Genomic DNA, 20,474 nt, shown 5'->3' with positions numbered 1-20,474 from the left:
GGAATCGGATTTTTATGGTAATTTCAAATATATAAGTTTTATTAAGTTTAGTGTTTCCCATCAAAAGTTAAAAGCCTGGGAAATTGCCTTATTTCGGAAAAAAGGGGGAAACATCCCCTAAAATTCATAGCATCTCAATGAAAATCATGCCATCAGATTCAGCATATCAGAGAACCCTACTGTAGAGGTTTCAAGCTCCTGTCTGCAAAAATATAGAATTTTGTATTTTTTGCCAAATAACATAACGGATGCGTCTTTATTTGTTGTTGTTTTTTTCAGGGGTGATCGTATTGACCCAGTGGTCCTAGAGTACCGACAGAGGGCTCATTTGAACGGAAATTAAAAGTTATAGTGTGTTTTTAAGTGACTAAAACTTTGGAGGGCAGCTAGGCCCCCTCCCACGTCCTTTTTCTTATCAAACCGTCTCATCAAAATTTTTAGATAGCCATTTTGTTCAGCATAGCTGAAAGGCTGAATAACTATGCCTTGGAGATATCATGACCGCCCACAGTCCCTAGGGAACGGTCTTTAAGTTACAAAATTTACCCAACGTTTACATATAGCCTAGTATTTGTTATTAGGAATTATGCATACATTTTTGTGTGGGGGGGGGTGAATTTTCTGCTGGTGTGGTTTTCCACGGGAATAATTCTCCATACGGAGGGAAGTTTCCAGGAAGAGAATTTTTCTGGGGAAATTTTACACTGCGGGAATTTGCCAGAATTCCTATAGAAAATTCGTTTTATGTCTTTCTTTCACTTTGCTGACTCAATTTTATGCGTAGAGAAGCTAAGGGTAATTGTCTGGGGTAAATTTTCACCAGGGTTGAATTGTCTAGAGAATAAACCCGTGGGGAGTAGGGATTTTCCCGTGAATTTGTAACCGGGTTGCCTGGCACTATTTAAAAAACGATCAGAAATTAAATTAAAAAAACAAGTTTTTTCACTGAAAGTAAGAAGCAACACTGAAACTTAAAATGAACAGAAATGATTATATGTATGAGGAGGGTTGCGCTTCCTCAACACTGTCCTCTTTGCACTAAAGTTTGAATTCTATCCCGATTCTTTAAGAACGACTCCTGAAACAATATGTTCGTTTAATTAGAACAATAAGAATATTTTTTTTAATTACTAAAAAAGTGCAAAGAGTGAGGTGTTGAGGAGGGGCAACCCCCCTCATATACATAATAATTTATGTTCGTTTTAGGTTTGAATGTTACCACTTCCTTTCAGTTGAAAGAAAAAATTGTTTTGTTTTTTTATTTAATCTCCTCGAGAATCAAGATTTTGGCTTACTATTTTATTTTTCGGACAAAATTTCGCAACAGACACTGAAAGTTTCAACTTAACACCCTTAGCCATTCCTAAGATATTGTAGATATACCCCTTTTGACATCCTGGATGCCCAGAGTGTCTTTTGATTTAGCTCAGTATTCCCAACAATTTGCCCTGGAGGTTCTAACGTAATACTCTTAGCTGTTCGTAGAATATTGCATGAACGCTCTTTTGACAATTTGAATACATATAGTATATTTTGCTTTACATCCCCCTCAAGTCTCACTAAAAATTTTAACTTAATACCCTATTCAGTTCCTGAGATATTGTATATATGTCATTTTGACAACTTGAATGCATTTAAGTTCTTGTGGAACTTAAAAGTAAGCCGCAACCACCTACTTGTGGCTGCGGCTACTTGCGACTGTGACTCCTTGCCACTGCGACAACTTGCAACACCTAGCAGTAGGTGTTGCAAGTTGTCGCAGTGGCAAGGAGTCACAGTCGCAAGTAGCCGCAGCCACAAGTAGGTTTAGTCGCCGTTGCATTACTTGTAGTAGTATGCTCATAATATATTTTCATTTTTTTCAACATGCCCCAAAAGTTTCAGCTTAAAACCCTAGGCTGCTCCTGAGGTATTGCTGATACACCTTTTTTACGACCTGCATGTTGTCGATGCGTTTTGATTTAATTCAATGTCCCCCTGAAATATTCCTGCTTAATTTCCTTAGCCTTTTAGGAGGCCCATTCTCAAATATGCCTCCTTGCTTTCCCAATTACGATACCTATATGTAAAGATTGGGGAACTTGCATAACTTATAGCCCTTGTAACTTGCATAACTTACAGGCTGTGTGTCATCCTCGAAGGCATAGTTATTAAACCTTTCAACTATTTTGAACAAAATGCTCATCTAATAATAATTATTATCAGCTTAACGGGGCGAGGGAGTTTTGTTGGTTGCCCTCCAATCACCAGAACTTTCAATTACCAGTCGAATGGGGTCCCTCCGAACTTTCTACGGCAGCCTCCTCCATACGAAGTGGTCTGGTGGAAAAAACAAGCCAATATAAATAACACGAATAATAACTTTTAGATTGTGAAAGGTTTATATGACTTATGAAACAAATTACTATGAGATAAAGAAAACAATTGCGTTTTTTTTTACTAATACAGAAGAAAGGCTACTTCAGGTGTGGCCTGAATTTTTTGGAGGAAGGAAATGGTCCGAAGGTTTTTTTGGAGGGGGTGAGGGAGAGAGGAAGACTGCTACACAGGCTTGACAAATTTTTATCTCTTCAGCTTTGGGGACATTCCAACTCGACAGCTTTTCAGCTTTTTGCTTTCTAGTATGAAAAACTGATGACCATGCAACTCTCCGTAGATAGTATCAGCAGTGAATATATAGTGGGTGGGGGCTCTGAGACATATTTCCGAGCAGTTTGATGAAATTTTAATGATTATGGGATATATTGTAAAGACTTATAAGTGGCAACCTTGCTCATGCAGTTCTCTCAGTGAAGGCCTATTTTATAGGAATAATTCCATTCTTGTTTAATCTAGTTTTTACATTGCGTCCTTCATTTATTAAATAAAAAAAACAAGTTTTTTCAATCGAAAGTAGGGAGCAACATTAAAACTTAAAACGAACACAAATGAAAACGAAACGAAATTTAAAAGATTTATCTAAATCAAATTTAAAACGAAACGAACAGAGGGGTTCTCCCCCTCGTCGATACCTTGCTCTTTATGCTAAAGTTCGAATTTTTTTTCGATTCTTTAAGAATGAACCCTGAAACACAAAAGGCCGTTTAGTTAGAATGAATAGCTCTTTTAAAAGTACTAAAAAAACTTTAGCGCTAAGAGCGATGTATTGACGAGGTGGTGAACCCCCTCATATACGTAATAATTTCTGTTTGTTTTAAGTTGTAATGTTGCTCCTTATTTTCACCTGAAAAAACTTATTTTTTTAAATTTAGTTTCTGATCGTTTTTTAAATGATGCTGAGGAATCCGTCCCTCCTTCATGGAAAATTCTCTTTCCCCTTGAAAAACTCCTCCATAGAAAGATCATCCCACGTAACCCCCACCCCCCCCCCCACCACCAGATAAAATACCCCCGAGAACGTCTGTATGCTTCCCAATAACAAATAATATATATAAATAGTGGGAAAAGTTAATAACTTGCAGCCCTTTCCCCAGGGACTGTGGGGGATTAAGTCATCCTCAAAGACATAGTTATTAGATTTTTCGACTATGCAGAACAAAATGGCTATCTCAAAATCTTATTGAGGTGACTTTGAGAAAAATAAGCGTGGGAGGGGTCCTACCTATCCTCCAATTGTTTGGTCCCTTAAAAGGGGTAATAGAACTTTTAATTTCCGCTCGAATGAGTCGTCTCGCGATATTCTAGGACCACTGGGTCGATACGATCATCCTCGGGAAAAAAACAAAGAAATATACACGCATCCGTGATTCGTGATTCTTCTGGCAAAAGGTACAAAATTCCACATTTTTGCACATGGGAGCTTGAAACCTTTACAATAAGGTTCACTGATACGCTGAAGCTGATTACGTGATTTTCATAAAGATTTATATGACTCTTAAGGGGTGTTCCGACTTTTTTCGAATTAAGCAAATTTTCTCAGGTAACTTTTGTTGGTAAAATGAAACTTCTATATTTGAAATCAGTATGAGAATTCAATTCTTTTGATATATCTACTGGTACCAAAATTCCGTTTTTATGGCACTTGATATCTACCAAGTGACATATAGCGATCGCAAATTCTGTCGGTGTGTCGGTCTATCTGTCCCGGTTTTGCTAGTTTAGGCAATTCCAGGTAAGATAGGACGATGAAATTTGGCAGGCGTATCAGGAACCAGACCAGATTAAATTAGAAATTGTTGTTTCCCCGATTAGACCATCCGGGGGGCAAATGGGGGGACGGTTAAATCGGAAAAATTAAAGAAATGAGATATTTTTAATTTACGAACAGGTGATCAGATCTTAATTAAATTTGATATTTAGAAGGATATCGTGTCTCAGAGCTCTTATTTTAAGTCCCGACCGGATCCTGTGACATTGGTGGGGAGTTGGGGGACCTGAAATCTTGGAAAACGATTAGAGTGGAGGGATCGGGATGAAACTTGGTGGAAAAAATAAGCAGAAGTCCTAGATACGTGATTGACATAACCGGAACGGATCTGCTCTATTTGGGAGAGTTGGGGGGTTAATTCTGAAAAATTAAAAAAAAATGAAGTATTTTTAACTCACGAATGAGTCATCGGATCTTAATGAAATTTCATGTTTAGAAGGACCTCGTAACTCAGATCTTTTATGTTAAATCCCGACCAGATCCAGCGTCATTGGGGGGGGGGGGGCGGAAATGTTGGAAAACGCTTAAAGCGGAGAGATCAGGATGAAACTTTGTGGGAAGAATAAGCACAAGTCCAAGGTACGTGACTGACATAACCAGAACAGATCCGCTCTCTTTGGTGGAGTTGGGGGGGGGGGGTAATTCGGAAAAATTAAAAAATGAGGCATTTGTAACTTAAGAACGGGTGATTGGATCTTAATGAAATTTGATATTTAGAAGGAACTCATGTCTCTGAGCTCTTATTTCAAATCTCGACCAGATCTTTTGACTGTGGGGGGAGTTGGAGGGGGAAACCGGAAATCTTGGAAAACGCTGAGAATGGAGAATTTGGGATGAAACCTGGTGGGTAGAATAAGCAAATGTCGTAGATACGTGATTGACGTAACCGTACTGGATCCGCTCTCTTTGGAGGAGTTAGGGGGTGGGTTCAGTGCTTTGGCGAGTTTGGTGCTTCTGGGCGTGCTAGGACAATGAAAATTGGTATGCGTTTCAGGGAGCTACACAAATTGACTTGATAAAGTCGTTTTCCCTGATTCGAACATCTGGGGGCTGAAGGGAGAGGAAAAATTAGAAAAATTGAAGTATTTTTAGCTTACGAGTGGGTGATCGGATCTTAATGAATTTTGATATTTAGAAGGACCTCGTTACTCAGAGCTCTTACTTTAAATCCCGACCGGCATTAAGCCTCTGATTTTCCTTTTAAATCAATCCGTTGATTCTTAGAATTTTGCTAGAGCTCATACCATAGGAGCTCTTGGCTCTTCCGGCCTCGTCACAAGTGCCATATGAGCTCTTAGCTCTTGTTTAGATTTTCCGTCAGTAATGAGCCAGGTCGCTTCTTACTTACAGTTCGTTACCATGAACTGTTTGAAAGTTTAGGTGTTTTACTAGAGATTATTGAGTGATAATTTTGGATTGTGAAAATCAAGTTAGGCTAACCATTCCAGAATATCTAGCATTGGTATGACGTCATAGGCAGTGCCGTTCAAAGGGTGTTGGGCAACCAGGGTAGATGTCCCAGGTGCCGTAATTGAGGGGGGCGTGGCTGGGGGGTTGCCCACTTTGATCAAATCTTTAACTTTGGTTCGTTTTTTGCTTATATTTGATTCGAGGGTGGGTGCTGTAAAGAATTTCACCTGGTTACCACGAACCTTTAGTACAACTCTGGCCGTAGGTCCTTTTAGCAACAGATAACAATTCAGATCCAGTTTAAAAATCGGAGTTCGGTGCAGCAAATATTTAATTTTGCGAATGTGAGAATGATTTGCATTTTATGAATCAGCAAAGGCACTTTCCCTTTTATTGCAATAATGAAAACAGCCTTGTAATGTCAAGTCAAGCACTAATTGCGGTATTTCATTAAAATGACGAATCACCTTTTGTGCTTATCATGGTCCTATTGTGCTCTTGACATTGGACATTCGAGCCTGAATGCCTCTGAATGCTCAGATATTCATGGTGTCTTAAGTTGTTTTATTTCTTGGAGTTGAATGCTTTTACAGTTCACTCAAAAGTTCATGATATTTTTTTCCGATGATTTAATTTAATGCAAGAGATTGCTCATTACCGGGTGCAGGTGTAAACGATTAAGTGCATCTGACTCGCTCTCCTGTGCTCACATCTGATTGTGCTTTTGTTCCTCTGTTCTGGCATCCATGCCTTTACCTAATTAAATGTAAAAAAAACAAGTTTGTTTCACGAAAATAAAGGACGGAGTTGAAACTTAACTAACAAAATTAATGCTCCTAAGTTTACGCAAGATATATCTACAAAACCTCGATATAAATAAAGAGTGAGTAATTAAAAAGCTTAGTAGTTGGACTAATAATTTCATAGTAATTTAATCAGTTAGGCCCCTTAAGTGCTGACTGGTCTCTAGCTTTTATTACTTGTTTAAACAAGGAGTATAATTTATTTTTAAAAAAGTGGTGTCAAAGCATTTATTATAATCTTTAGGAACTTTTTCTGGAAGGAAGACGAATGTCATAGAAAAAATATGAACGTTAAAAAAGTAGCAAAGAAAAAGTTTTATTAAAAGCAATGAAAATAAAAAAAGCAAATTTTTCATAAAGAAATCGGAATAAACGGGACAATATACTTTACTTGCTGATTAGATTCCTTAAGGATGGCTACAGCAGCGAGTACCAAATCGTATTCACTGTTTGTTGGTGCCATGTTTTGCAAATTCAAAGCTTTTTTGAATGATGATTATGATGGTTTTCTACGGTGATGTTGCATTACATTATAACCAAGTTAACGTTGCAGTTTGGAGGGGAGGTTTTTGATGTGAAGAAACATAAACATAAGACCCGTAACATGAAACGTAACAGCCTTAAAATTGAACGTAACGTAGTCTTACGTTTTCAATGTAAAGGATCCTTAACTTTTCAAGAACTATATGTAAGGAGCGACTCAGGCTGGTGATAGTAACAGAAATTTTTTTAAAGGGAATTTTAATAGCAATTAATATATCAAAAAAATTGGCTTTTTATGCTTATCAATTAAAAAAAGTTTTCCTGGTGAAAATAATGAGCAAAGTTGAAACATAAACCAAAAAAAAATAACTGCTTTTTGATTCATGCAATCTTTTTTAGAAAAACTGTTTCAAACAAACTGGCTCGTGGTATTTCCCTAGATTTGTAGAATTCTGAAAAACAAGCGCTTTACTGATAAAAAAAACAAAAAACCGACGCACCAAAACAGCAATAGACACAGTAAAATCTCTAAGTGCAAGCTTAGTTTTTAGTACAGCACTAGTTTTTCAGAATTTCACAAAAAAATTGGACTAATAAAAAATAATCTGCTTGGTAATTCCGTACTTGAACATTGGAAATTTGCTGTTAACAACTTTATTTTTATTATTCGTTAAATAGAGCATTGTGTTTTTTTTTTTTTTTTTCTTGCTGTTGTACTGTACTGTGTATCAACCATAATGTGGCGCTGCTGGGTCAAATGTACGCGTATTTTTTCACGTGAAAATATGTTTGCATATAACGTTAATCGGTCTTGTGTATTTTTTAGCTATTGACGTTTTGGAAAAATTGGGAGAAGACGGTCCTATTCAGCCTAAACATTTGAGGGAATCCGTTCGAGTATTGAGGTCTAAAGGATCTGTTCACGGAGGAAAGCCAAAGAGATTAAGACGATTCTCCTAGAATTCTTTCTTTTTTTTTCTTTTTTTTATGAAAAATTTGTTTATATTTACTAAAAAATGATAACTGCTGAGACAGCTTTTTCTGAGAACAGTATTTCGGTAACGATGGGTTTCTGTTAGCTCACTATTTTGCGTTGAATTTTATTTTTAATAAAAATTTCCACATCTTTTTCATCAATTTTCTATATTTCCTAACAAACCCAATAACTATTGTCAAGGCCGTATTGAGAATTTTTTTCGGGGGGGGGGGGGGGGGTAGGGGGGGTCCAAAATTTGTTGAAATGCATTTTTGTAACGTTTTACGAGTTGGAAAAAACACAGCCTTGACTATTGTATGCTATGTTTAGTGTACAAAGATTGCCAAAATCAGAACAGACTCTCTAAAAGAAAATACAAGTTTGGAGCAACGTTCTTTGAAAGTCATGGCATTTGCGAGAATATGAAGAAACTTTGTCCAGTTCCAACACATGAACATCCATCCAGTTGGACCGTAAGGAGGAACCTTGAGTTTGAAGCTGCAAACCCACAACCTTTAAAGATTGCACTTGCGACTGAATAGCAAAATACGATCCCTCTTTACATACCCCCCCCATACAAAGAGTAGGGGAGATTTCCTCCTAAAGTGGCGCATAGGAATCATGTCTTTAAGAGCAGTTGAAAATAATTCCGTTTAAAAACAGAAATGTCGATTAAGGTTCGAAAATAGAACTCAGTTCGGTAAAGTACATGTCAATTTTGCAATGTTTATTCGAACCCTTCTCTAGCCTTGGAACCTTGGTCCAATCCAAAGCTCCTCAGTTAGCAATACATTGACTGATCTCAATACCACCTAACCACAAAAAAAGCTCCCCAGCTTGACCTCCTGCTAGAGATAATCACATGTGCCGAGTCTTCGTTCAGTTGGTTAACTTGTTCAGAAATGCTTAACGAACAGACACAGCGCTTTATGTTATTGCGATAGTATACGTTATCAAACAGTTCGTGGTAACGAACTGTAGTAAGGAGCGACCCGGCTCAGTAGTAAACGAAACTCTAAAAACCGGAATATTGATGCTAAAAGATACATCAAAAGAATCGGATTTTCATGCTGATTTTAAATATATAAGTTTCATCAAATTTAGTTTTTGTCATCAAAAGTTACGAGCCTGAGAAATTTTACCTTATTTTGGAAAATAGGGGGAAACACCCCCTACGTAGAAACTTAACGAAAATCACACCATCGCATTCAGCGTATTAGAGAACCCTATTGTAGAAGTTTCAAGCTTCTATCTACAAAAATGTGGAATTTTGTATTTTTTGCCAGAAGACAGATCACGGGTGCGTGTTTATTTGTTTGTTTTTTTTTTGTTTTTTTTTCCCAGGGGTCATCGTATCGACCAAGTGGTCCTAGAATGTCGTAAGAGGTCTCATTCTAATGGAAATGAAAAGTTCTAGTGCCCTTTTTAAGTGACCATAAAAATTGGAGGGTACCTAGACCCCCTCCCACGCTCATTTTTTCATAAATTCAACGGATCCAAATTTTGAGATAGCCATTTTATTCCGCATAGTCGAAAACCATAATAACTATGTCTTTAGGGATGACTTACTCCCCCACAGTCCCTGGGTGAGGGGCTGCAAGTTACAAACTTTGACCAGTGTTTACATACAGTAATGGTTATTGGGAAGTGTACAGACGTTTTCAGGGGGATTCTTTTGGTTTGGGGGTTGGGTTGAGGAAAGGGGGCTATGTGGGAGGATCTTTCCTTGGAGGAATATGTCATGGGGGGAAGAGAAACTCAATGAAAAGGTCGCAGGATTTTCTAGCATTACTATAAAAAAACAATGAAAAAATAAACATGAAAAAGTTTTCAGAACAGAGATAATTAAGCATATGAGGGATTCTAAAAATACTTTAGCATAAAGAGCAATATATTAAGGAGGAAATAAATACATCGCTCTTTATGCTAAAGTATTTTTAGTAATTTCAACATCTTATTCTACGGCTTTTCTGATTCAGGGGTCATTCTTAAAGAATTGGGACGAAACTTAAGATTTAGTATAAAGAGCGAGGTATTAACGAGGGGACCCCCTCATATACATAATAAAAATATAAGAATATAAAAGTTTGTTACGTAAGTTAATTCTTAAGTTACGTATATTTTTTACCAATAAAAACGTTCGTTAAAAATTAAAAGTTCTAGTTACCTTTTTAAGTAACCGAAAAATTGGAGGGCAACTACGCCTCCTTCCCCACCCCTTATTTCTCAAAATCGTCTGATCAAAATTAAGAGAAAGCCATTTAGCCAAAAAAAAAAATTAGTATGCAAATTTCATTTTAATAATTTATGTGCGGAGAGCCAAAATCAAACATGCATTAATTCAAAAACGTTCAGAAATTAAATAAAAAAAAACTAGTTTTTTTAACTGAAAGTAAGGAGCGACATTAGAACTTAAAACGAACAGAAATTACTCCGTATATGAAATTTGTTTTCCCCTCCCTAATCCCTCGCTCTTTACGCTAAGTTTGACTCTTTGCCACAATTCTAATTTTTAAAACAATTATAAACTTTAGCGTAAAGATCGAGGGATTGCGGAGGGGAAAACCCATTTCATATACGGAGTAATTTCTGTTCGTTTTAAGTTTTAATGTCGCTCCTTACTTTCAGTTAAAAAAAAACTAGTTTTTTTTTTTTCAGTTTTTTTGTAAGCTGGTCATTCAGTTAGGTTGGGGTATAAGACATGTAATTAGGAGCTAATTGCTTAGAGGCTAATCGAAACTGCGTTCCTATAGACACGTAATTTGCATTGGACGCAATCTCGTTTGTCTTAAGCCTTGACTTGTGTAGTACATCACACACCGCGCTTGATTTTCACACACTGTGACGTTCATATGTTTGTCGCTGTGCGTTTAGGCTCGTGAACTTTACCAATCATTTGGCTTAAAAAACTGTACCGTTGATTTCAGCAACATCAAATTTTTGCAGTGCAAAAACTTTCATCGTGCAAAACCCCAAGTTGGGATGGGTATTTCTTTGCATTAGCTTGATTCTCTTTCTTTTTTAATATAAGTATTTCTTGTATTGTCGTTAAATTTAACTGTAAAATCAATTTTCTTGAAACTTGGCTGTTTTACTTGAAGACACCAGATTTGGTTAGAAAACTCTACTTGCCAGTTTTACTTGAAAATGCTATTTTCAAGCAGAGCCATATCATTGTTCTTAAAACTTTCTTGCTATATTAGGTTAAGAAAAAAGATTTACTTGAGGCAAAATACAATTTCTCTTTACATATCCCTATACGCCAGGCAAGGGAGATTTCCTCAAATAAATGTAATGGAATCCCATCTTTAAAAGCAGTTCGAAATATCCCTGTTCAAAATACCCTAGTGTACAGAAATGTTGATAGTGGAATTTAAAGCGAAATTCACTTAGAAATTTAATTCTACTTGAAAGGTTGATACACCTTACCGGTATGGTTTTCCTTAGATATAAAGTATAAAACCCCTCCCCTCCACAGAAAATACCCCTCGCAGAGAATCCTTCGGAAAATACCCCCCCCCCCTCCCGTCTGGTGGGCTTCCAATCACTTTCGACTTATAAAAAAAGGACTTGAACTTTCAATTTCTAATCTAATGAGCACCCTCCGAAGTATCTGCGTCCATGAGGTGGAGATTCGGACAGGAGATCCTCTCCGTTTAGGAGAAGGGATAGTTCTTCTCCTAAACGGAATAAATTCTGCTCATTTTGGGGTTTAATATTACTCTTTACTTTCATAATAACAGCGTTGACCAGAATTATTCTCAGAAATCATAAAGGAGTAGATATCAATTTCACATTTTTTCATGTATTTTAAAGTTTTTTTGTACCTCCCCCATACAAAAATTTTGGTTATAGCCCTGGGGATCATGCATCAATTTCTACCTCCACCCTCCCCTCGTCTCTCCCTTAGAACTTCTTCTGTATTTATATGATGTTTCAATGATAGGTGGGATGCTTTGGCATTGAAATGCACCCTTTGAGGTATCTCCCTCCCTCCCAAAATACAAAATATTCAGAGAACCCCACCGTAGAAGTCTAAGTATCTTTTTAAGATTTGTATTTGTCTGTATTTGTTATTGGAAAACGTACGATATTTTTCACAGGGGAGTTTTCTGCAGGGGAGAAGATTATCTGGGGGAATTTTCAACGGGGAATAATTTCCTTTCAGCGAGGTCTATTTCCGGGGGGGGGTCCCTAGTGAGAATGTGTAAACGCCTAAAACCCTTTAGTAGAACCCAAGTATTTTGATTTTAATTTAAATAATAGTTCTGGTCCAAGCAAGGGTGCCCACAGGAAAAGTAGGAGCCCTTAGCCCTATCCCGTAAAAAAAACCAAAAAGGCAAAATTGCAAGATTTTGTAAGATCTAGAAAAATATGATGCTTTTAAGCAAAAAGTTACAATTGTACCAACCCTTTTAGGAAACTTTTATCAGGCATATCTTCCATCATCTTGAGAGAACTATATGGGTGGGTCTGGGCAAAAGCACATACATTATTTATTTCACAGCACTCCTTGAAGTTTTAAGCAGTTTTAGATTGAGTTTTATTAAGGTTTTTATATTTAATCTTCGTTTTATGAAAATGGAAAGCAATGTTGTTTTGCAATATTACTTGACCGGCGCCCTAAGAGGAACACAATTTTTATTAAGCAGCATATACGCTGAACAGACCCCCGTTTTGTTTCCTTTTCGAAAAGCTTTCTCTATTTTTAGCAAAGTATTCTACATACCCTCTAACATTGGGACTTCTCCCCTGGCTCTCGCCTAACTAGTGCCCTGAAAAATTATAAAATAGCTTTTAATTATTGATTTCCTTTTTAGCCTCATTGAAAAGGTCTATATATTGCGTCTATCCTGTTATGTGGTTTTCTAATGACGGATGCAGAAGAAATTTAGATTGAAATTTATCATTTTTATGAGGCGCAATCAACAATGAAGAATTTGCTTGTTTCGCCATTTGTGAAAACTTTTCAAGCACTGTTTCATGGGAATTTTGTAGGCAGGGCTGTTCTCTGGAGTTTCGGAGCAAGGGTAAGGGGTCAGAATTGTGGATGTAATATTACTTTTCTAAAAGTAACAATGAAAAGTAAATGTGACTTTTGATCTGAACAAAAATTTGCGCAGACAGACGCAGGAACATACCGTATATCCATGAGGGATTACCAGGTTTGGACTCACCCCCCCCCCCCGAAAAAAATTGTACGACTCGTGAAAACGTAACAAAATGCATATAAACAAACGTTCGGTGCTTTTTTATAGTATTTATTTCAATATTCCCGAGCAAAAATCCTGGATGCGCCCTTGCGCATATCACATTAAAAACTATTGTTTTTTATTTATCATTTATCTTAAGTACAGGGTAAATTTCCTGAAAATGTAGAGTAAAGATTTGGGAAGGTCAGAGCAGGGCTTAGAATCCTATGAAACTGAAAGCTTTTTCTGCTCATTTAAAATTTGTCAAGATGATGAATGACTGAGGCTCGTTATCAAAATCTATCTCTTCGAAAAACTGACCATATTCACCATTTGCTGATCACCATTTTGCCTGACTAATCTCACCATTTGCTCACTCTCATCAGTGCTTAGACAATTTTTGTGATCAGTTAATTTGACCAAAAAAAACTTGTCTCTAAAAGATAGAAAATCGTTTTTTCTAAAAAGAAATTCAATTTCTTCTAATTATTTACCATAAAAAATAATATTTATTCCCAACTATTCGAATTTCCTTCGAATGGTGAAAATAAGTTTACTAATAATGCTGAACTCATTTTGGGTTTAATTTTGGGACTGAATCTACTCGCAAAGACAACCAGTGACCTGCAACTGGCTATAACCAGTCTAGGGTAAAAAAAAAAAAGAAAATCAGTAAAATACGTATTAAAACCAAAATTCGTTCATAATGCGCTTAAACGGAGTTTCTATCAGTTTAACTGTCTTTCATATTGAGGTGCGATGTGTTTAATCTGGATCGGGTTACGCTTCCCAATAGCCCAGGAAAAAATTTCGACCACTCTTTCATTATGTGAAAATCCTGTGGCTAAGAGTAAACTGGAAATTCAAAGATAATCTAATTTTGAATTAGTCTTACTAATTATACTTTCGCTGGATCTCTTGTCGATAATATCTCTGATTGACCCCGTGCATTGTAGTTGTAGGTTTATTGTGATAATTAGGATTTTTTTTATGGTAGAGTTCAAGCCCCTCGGGCACTGGGTTTTCAATCTTTCTTCCAAAGCTTCCATTGTATAGACTTGAGGTTCTTTACTAAAAAATAATTCAAACGAGCCTTCACAAAATAGACGGCTTAAAGCCACTTCTACTTGCCCGGGAAAATTTTGCCCCCCCCTGCTACTCTGGTGGAATTTTTTGGAAGTATCTGTATCTGCTAAACGTCAATTGTCTTCTACTTTGCATCCATTTATGCATAGCCAAGTAAACCCCTTATTAGGCATCGGAAGTGTTACTGCCAAGGATTGACCTTCAGGTTTCAAGTAAAAGCGCAAATTTCGTTATGATAATATAAATATCTATTTTCTCAACCCAGACGGAATTATTTCATTTATTTTTAGGGTTCCGCTCTTACATTCCAAAAGTTTAGCGAAAAAAAATTATTTCTTATGCCCCCCCCTCAAAAAAAATTAGTCGGACCATTAACGAAATAAAATCCTAGATACGGATTTGCCAATGAGTAAGACCCCCCTCCCTCCCGTCTGAAAAGTCTGAAACCTAGTTACTGAGTGACTTAAATTGTTTTGTAAGCAAATAACCCTTCGAAATACCCTTCGCCTCGAGGTAACAATTATACAAACAAAATAATATTCTACTAAAACGTCATAAAGTTGCAATTTTCAGTTTGTCGTTCATTTCAGCACGTAATTTTACCCTCAAGTTTATTTTAGTAGCATTTATTTGTGTAGCAAACATGATGACGGGTACTCAAGTATGTAGAAACATTTACAGGAAATCATCGCTTCTGTCTCTTAGAAACAGCTCTTTGTGTTGCTGACCTGAATTCTCAATCGCTAATTGGAAAAGTTTTGTGAAACCCATATGGAAAGATGTCATTTCCTATTGTCTACTGACAAGAAGTTTATTTGCCTCAGCATTCGACTACAGAATGAATAATCGCGTCTTTTTACGATATTGAAAGGTTTGATTAAACACTTTTAATTATAAAATATAAGATAAACGTGGTGTTTTATTTTCAGGCTAATTGTCAATAATTAAAGATCCTTGAAAGGGATGACGTTTTTCATTATTAATCAATATTAATTTGCTCATAGAGAAAAAATGCGTTTTTATTAGAAAAAAGCAATATTTTGTTTCACTTAAGTCGAAGGAACTCCTAGCATTGCCTGACCTTAATCTATAAGAAAAATATGGAAAGTATATTTAGAAAGACACTTCTTTCTTATTGACAAGAAGTTCTGTAATGCTTCAAAACTGAATATTGTATCCTCTTCCTCAAAGACAAAATGAGTTTACGCGGGGCACAGCCTAAAGGTTCCCATCCTGCGTAATCAGCTGCAGTAAATTCTGTGTTTAGCAGATGGCGAAAAAGGCAGGCACCCAATGTACCTCAAGCCTGTGCAGGTTACTGCAGCCCGAAGACGACCATGCATGGTGTATGCCACAGCTTAAAATCATGAAAAGGTCACACGATATATTTGGTCGTCGACGTCTGCATTTACATTATTTACTCTTTTCATGAGCATCGACCAAATACATACCACAGACATTCTTGTTCAGGTGGGTAGTCCCAACAAATTTCTAAGGAGGAGGGCGCTAAGCTTTTGAAAAAATAGTACCCAAAAAGGGCCAATTTTGTTTATCGCATTTAACAAAAATTTTATTCGATATGTCAAGGTCTTTCACGGGGGGGGGGGGGTAAATTTATCCTATGGGACATCTTGTCACCACTCCAAAACTTGAGGATAAGTATATTCAGTGCAGTTACAGATTGAAAAACAGGTACAGAACTCGCGTAGATTACAAATTTCGCAAAAGTAATTTGATTTTCACTTTTACCTAGGAGCTAGAGCATCATGTTTGGGAATGAATTTTAGACTCTGCGGGAACCAGGTATAATGAAGCATCTATTAGTCAAATAAATATTTGGGGAAGACAGATTTTACAATTCAAGGACATTTATAGCGTTAATGCTTAACAAAGTTATTCTTGTGTCATACCAAAAAACAGGAAATCATACTCTTTAGGAGCATTCCGGTTGCACTGCACTGTGGACATCATCAGGGTCAATGAAACTACGTGATTTATCGCTGATGTCAAAGAAATGAGATTTGTATAAAAAAGCGAAAGTACACTTATCAGGAAGTTTAAATCTGCTGTAACGGATTTCAACCAATTGTATTGACTACCATATTTGCTATGTCAGCACTTAATACACCAGTGATAAAATAATAGCGTCTGCACTTCAAGTTTCAATTTGGTTATTGCTCTTTTGAACTGCTAGGATGTGTTGCAACTTCAGCAGTTAATGTTCACAATGCTTAGAGATTTAGACATTTATGTCCATCTTTGTGGAGGTTTAATTTATCTAAAGATTTTTTTAGGGAAATATTTATCTGGTAATATTGTTAAGTTTAAGCTTGATTTTCTCTATTAAAAAAGGCACAGTGAATCCCCATTTGCATAATCAAGTATATTATTTCTATTGATGCGTAGTTCTGTCTGCCAGTGGTATTAGTGTTGCCAGTTGATTGGTCTAAAGTTGCACCGCCTAAAAGTAAAAACACAAATTGAATGTGAAAAATCTAAATATCGTCGAGAATCTTAATATTGCAATATAGCAGTCGCTGTAAAAGTTTTATGGAAAAATGAATTTGTAATTTTTCCTGTTGGTAAATAATACAGAGTATGAATAATAAAGCAAATAATTAATTAACATGAACTCGATCAATTTTTATTAATTTTAGCATAAAAGGGTGAAAATTTACGTTGATGTGAAATGCGTCTTGTGGTGATACTCCTTTAAACAAAATTCTGAGATTTTTTAGTTGTACCAATTGCCGCAGATTTAAAAACCATGTTTGGTGGAATGCCTACCTAAATTTTTCAAAAATCGTCACGGATAAGGTGTTTAGTGGAATGGCGCAAATACTGGATTTAAATTTATTCATTCGTAGTGAAGCGAGAATCGAACTTTTTTAGCAGCGCAAAAAGGGCACTTTTAAGAAGTAATTTATGATTTTATCCCTGTGATATTCCTAAGAAAAAAAGGCAGTCTCTCCCAATCAGACTCATCCGCAGATTTTTTTTTTCATGGGAATCAACACTATATTTTTCTTTGATAGTTTAAATAAAAAATGCCAAGAAATTCGTGAAAAATTTCAGTGGGTCCAGACCCCAATGCCTCCTACCTGAGTATGTACCTGCCTCTGATACATTTTTATATATATTTTTGAAAATAAGTTAGAAAATCATTCTACTAATGAGCTTTTGCCAACTGGCTGAATTGGCAACGGTATATTTACTTCACTAGAGGAAGAGGAAACATGCTGCGATTATAGAAAAAGATAAAGTCACATTATTCAACTGATTTGAAAGTTCATCTTATATCATATTGCATTTCATTTTTATTTTATTTAGATTTAAATGTATCGTTTTGTGTAGACATATTTCTAACAGTTTATGGTAGCAAAAAGAAAACAAGGAACGACTAGGCCAAATAGTACCCGAAACTGTAGAAAAAGGAATTTTGATAACAATTAATATATTAAACAGATTTTTGTGTGTGTGCTGACTTCAAATATATATATAAAGTCATAAAGTTTAATGTTCCCCCTGAAAAGCTACAAGCCCAAAGAATTTGCCGAATTCTCGGAAAAAAGGGGAAAACACCCCAAAACATAAATAATCTTAATGAAATATTACACCCACAAATTCAGCATATGATAAACCCCTGTTCAAGAGTTTTTGATTGATGTTATACAAAAATGTAGGATTTTTTATTGAATACGTGTTCATCTGTTTTTCTGTTGTTGTATTTTTCAAAGGATGAAAAATACAACAACAGCCCTTTTTAAGAGCCCTTTTTAAGTGACCAAAAATAATGTGATGCAACTAGCCCCTTCCACACCCTTTTTTCCCCAATGATATCTGGTCAAAATCTAAAAATAGCCATTTAACTCAGCATGGGACTATTTGAAAGGTGCCTACGCTTTTAGGAATGACATGACCCCCGGCAGCTCCAGGGGAAAGGGATTTAAGTTATGCAATTTGCTCGTTTTTTACCTATAGTTTTTGTTGCTAGAAAATGTACCGAAATCTTTCGGGGGAATTTCGTGAGGGAGGGGAATTTCCCACGGGGAGAATTTTTGTAGAGAGGAAAGTTTCTGCGGAGAAATATTCAGGGAAAATTCTACATCGGGAGGGGGAAAGGCTGTAAGTTATGCAATTTGCCATTGTTTACATATAGTATTTGTAGTTAGAAAGTATATAAAAAAAAAGTTTTCGAGTGGTAACTTTCCATGAGGGGGCGGAGAGGAAAAAGTTGCTGCGAACGGGGGCATTCCTGGTATGATCTGAAAAATGATAAGAAATTACAGAAAAATAAACAAACAGAAAAATAAACAAATAAGAAAAAATGAAAGCAAGTAGAATTTTCCAAGGGAACTTTCAGCGAGGAGAGAATGGTCTGGGGAGAATCTTTCGATGTTGGAGGAGGGTTAATTAAAGCCGAAGAATTTTTGAAGGTGAAATTTTTCATGGGGAGAGACTCTCATGGAAAATTTATATGTAGAAGGGAGGCAAATTTCCCAGCATTATTTAAACGATCAGAAATTAAATTAAAAACAAGTTTTTTTCAACTGAAAGTAAGGAGCAATAGTAAAACTTGAAACAAACAGGAGTTATTCTGTATATGAAGGGACCTACCCTTTCCTTAACCCTTATTCTTTACGCTAAATTTTGACTTTTTGTCATAATTCTTTAAGAAAATCTGCTAAAACACAAGGGCCGTTGAATTTAAATGAGAAGCCTTTCTTAAAGAACTTTAAAACTATAATGTAAAAAAGCAAGGATTGAAGAGGCATCCCCCCTCAAATACAGAATAATTTCAGTTTTCTTAGGTTTTGCTTCTTACTTTCAGTTGAAAATAGTTTTTTCGGTTTTTTACTTAATTCTCATGTAGAAGCCACAATTGTGCGTGATTAGGCCATAAAACATGATTAGGCCACAAGAAGCCATGATTATAGCAACAATTGAAGCTGCATTATCGAGCTGAGCACAAAAACTAATCACGATTATTAACATTAGTTTCGCCCTTACTAAAGAAGGGATCCCTCACCATATTGACCAAAAGTTTTCCAAAACATGTCTAGTGAGAAAAAATTCATATTTGTAGCTAATTCACGAACGGTAAATATTATTTTTTGTTTAATCTTAGTAATAAAATGTTACTGCGAAAATATATATTTTGGAATTTTGGAAAATTGCTGGAAACTCTCGAAAATGGTGTTGGATAAGAAAGAAAAGTGCACGAATGGATCATCATAGTCGGAAACTCCCCAAAGGAGAGCTAAAGCTCCCTCTACCTTTAACAAAACCAAAAATCGCTTTTTGTTAGGGAAGCATTGACGAGTCATTTTTTGTTTTTGTTTTTCCTGTGTTTTTTTTCCCGTCACCGCTAGTGAGGCAATTTATTTATTTATTTATTTTCTTTATTTCCCTCAAAAAAATGAGGAGTACGCTACAATATAATAAAAAGAAAAAAACAACTGATAACACTTACAATCAAAACCTATCAAATATTGATCCAACACTTAAAAAAAAAAAAAAAAAAAAAAAAAAAAAAAAAAAAAAAAAAAAAAAAAAAACTTTCTAAATAGATTAGCCTATAAATCATGAAGAGCTAAAACTGTTACTAAAAAACGGAAATAAATTGTGGCCTAAAAGGCTAATTTTCGCCCTATCTTCAAATGTTTTATATTTTTTCTTTATACAGACTACAGGATCCTTCACATTAAGCTTTAAAACAATCTCAGTGTTACTAAAAGAAAGGGGGAAACCAAGTAAAAATTTACAAAATTTAAAATAAGCAACTTTAATGGGCGAAAGATCAGAAGGTCTGAAATTTCGGAAGAGGAGGGACGGGAACAATACGTGAGGCAGAGCAACAGCGCTATACATACGACCAAGGACGTCCCGACGGTAAAGACCCCGAAAACGAATTAAAAGACCAAATGCCTTGCGTAGTTTCATCTGAACATGCTGAACCAGGACTGTTTTGAAATCTCTTTTCGAAGCAGCATAAGGTAATCCCAAATAGGTGACTATTGGCGACGACTGAAAAATAACACCATTGCCGCAATCGAGAGTCGCCCTGGCATTATCCTCTAAACAATTTACAACAAAAAATTGACATTTTTCAAAACTGATAGAAAGGCCCAAACCTTTTAAACAATTAATTAAAATATTAAAATTAGAAACAAGACTAGACTTGGACCGGCTTAGAAGGATAATGTAATCAGCATATGCAATGTAAGACAGATTTCGAGATAATGAAACAAACGAGCAGGAAAGAGAATTAAGGGCAGTAGCTAAACAAGAATTGAATATTAAGAGCTGCTTAAGGGCTCATTTGAAAGATCCTTTTTATATCTACTCATTATTTTTTATTTTTTAATTTGACTTGA

At 36.0% G+C, this 20,474-nt stretch overlaps 1 protein-coding gene across 3 annotated transcripts in view; it reads left to right on the top strand.

Annotated features, from left to right (window-relative positions):
• LOC136038218 (transcription initiation factor TFIID subunit 11-like) overlaps positions 1-7,971 on the top strand; it is a 30,755-nt gene extending 22,784 nt beyond the window's left edge. For all 3 annotated transcript variants that reach the window (XM_065721312.1, XM_065721320.1, XM_065721329.1), the window contains exon 5: positions 7,670-7,971. In XM_065721312.1, coding sequence (XP_065577384.1) covers positions 7,670-7,803 — 134 coding nt within the window. In that variant the 3' untranslated portion in view covers positions 7,804-7,971. The remainder of the gene's footprint in view (positions 1-7,669) is intronic.
• Positions 7,972-20,474: the final 12,503 nt, after the last annotated feature.

Source organism: Artemia franciscana, chromosome 2 (assembly GCF_032884065.1).
Source record: "Artemia franciscana chromosome 2, ASM3288406v1, whole genome shotgun sequence".
Lineage (NCBI taxonomy): Eukaryota > Metazoa > Arthropoda > Branchiopoda > Anostraca > Artemiidae > Artemia > Artemia franciscana.
This window is presented reverse-complemented; position numbering and strand designations above follow the sequence as displayed.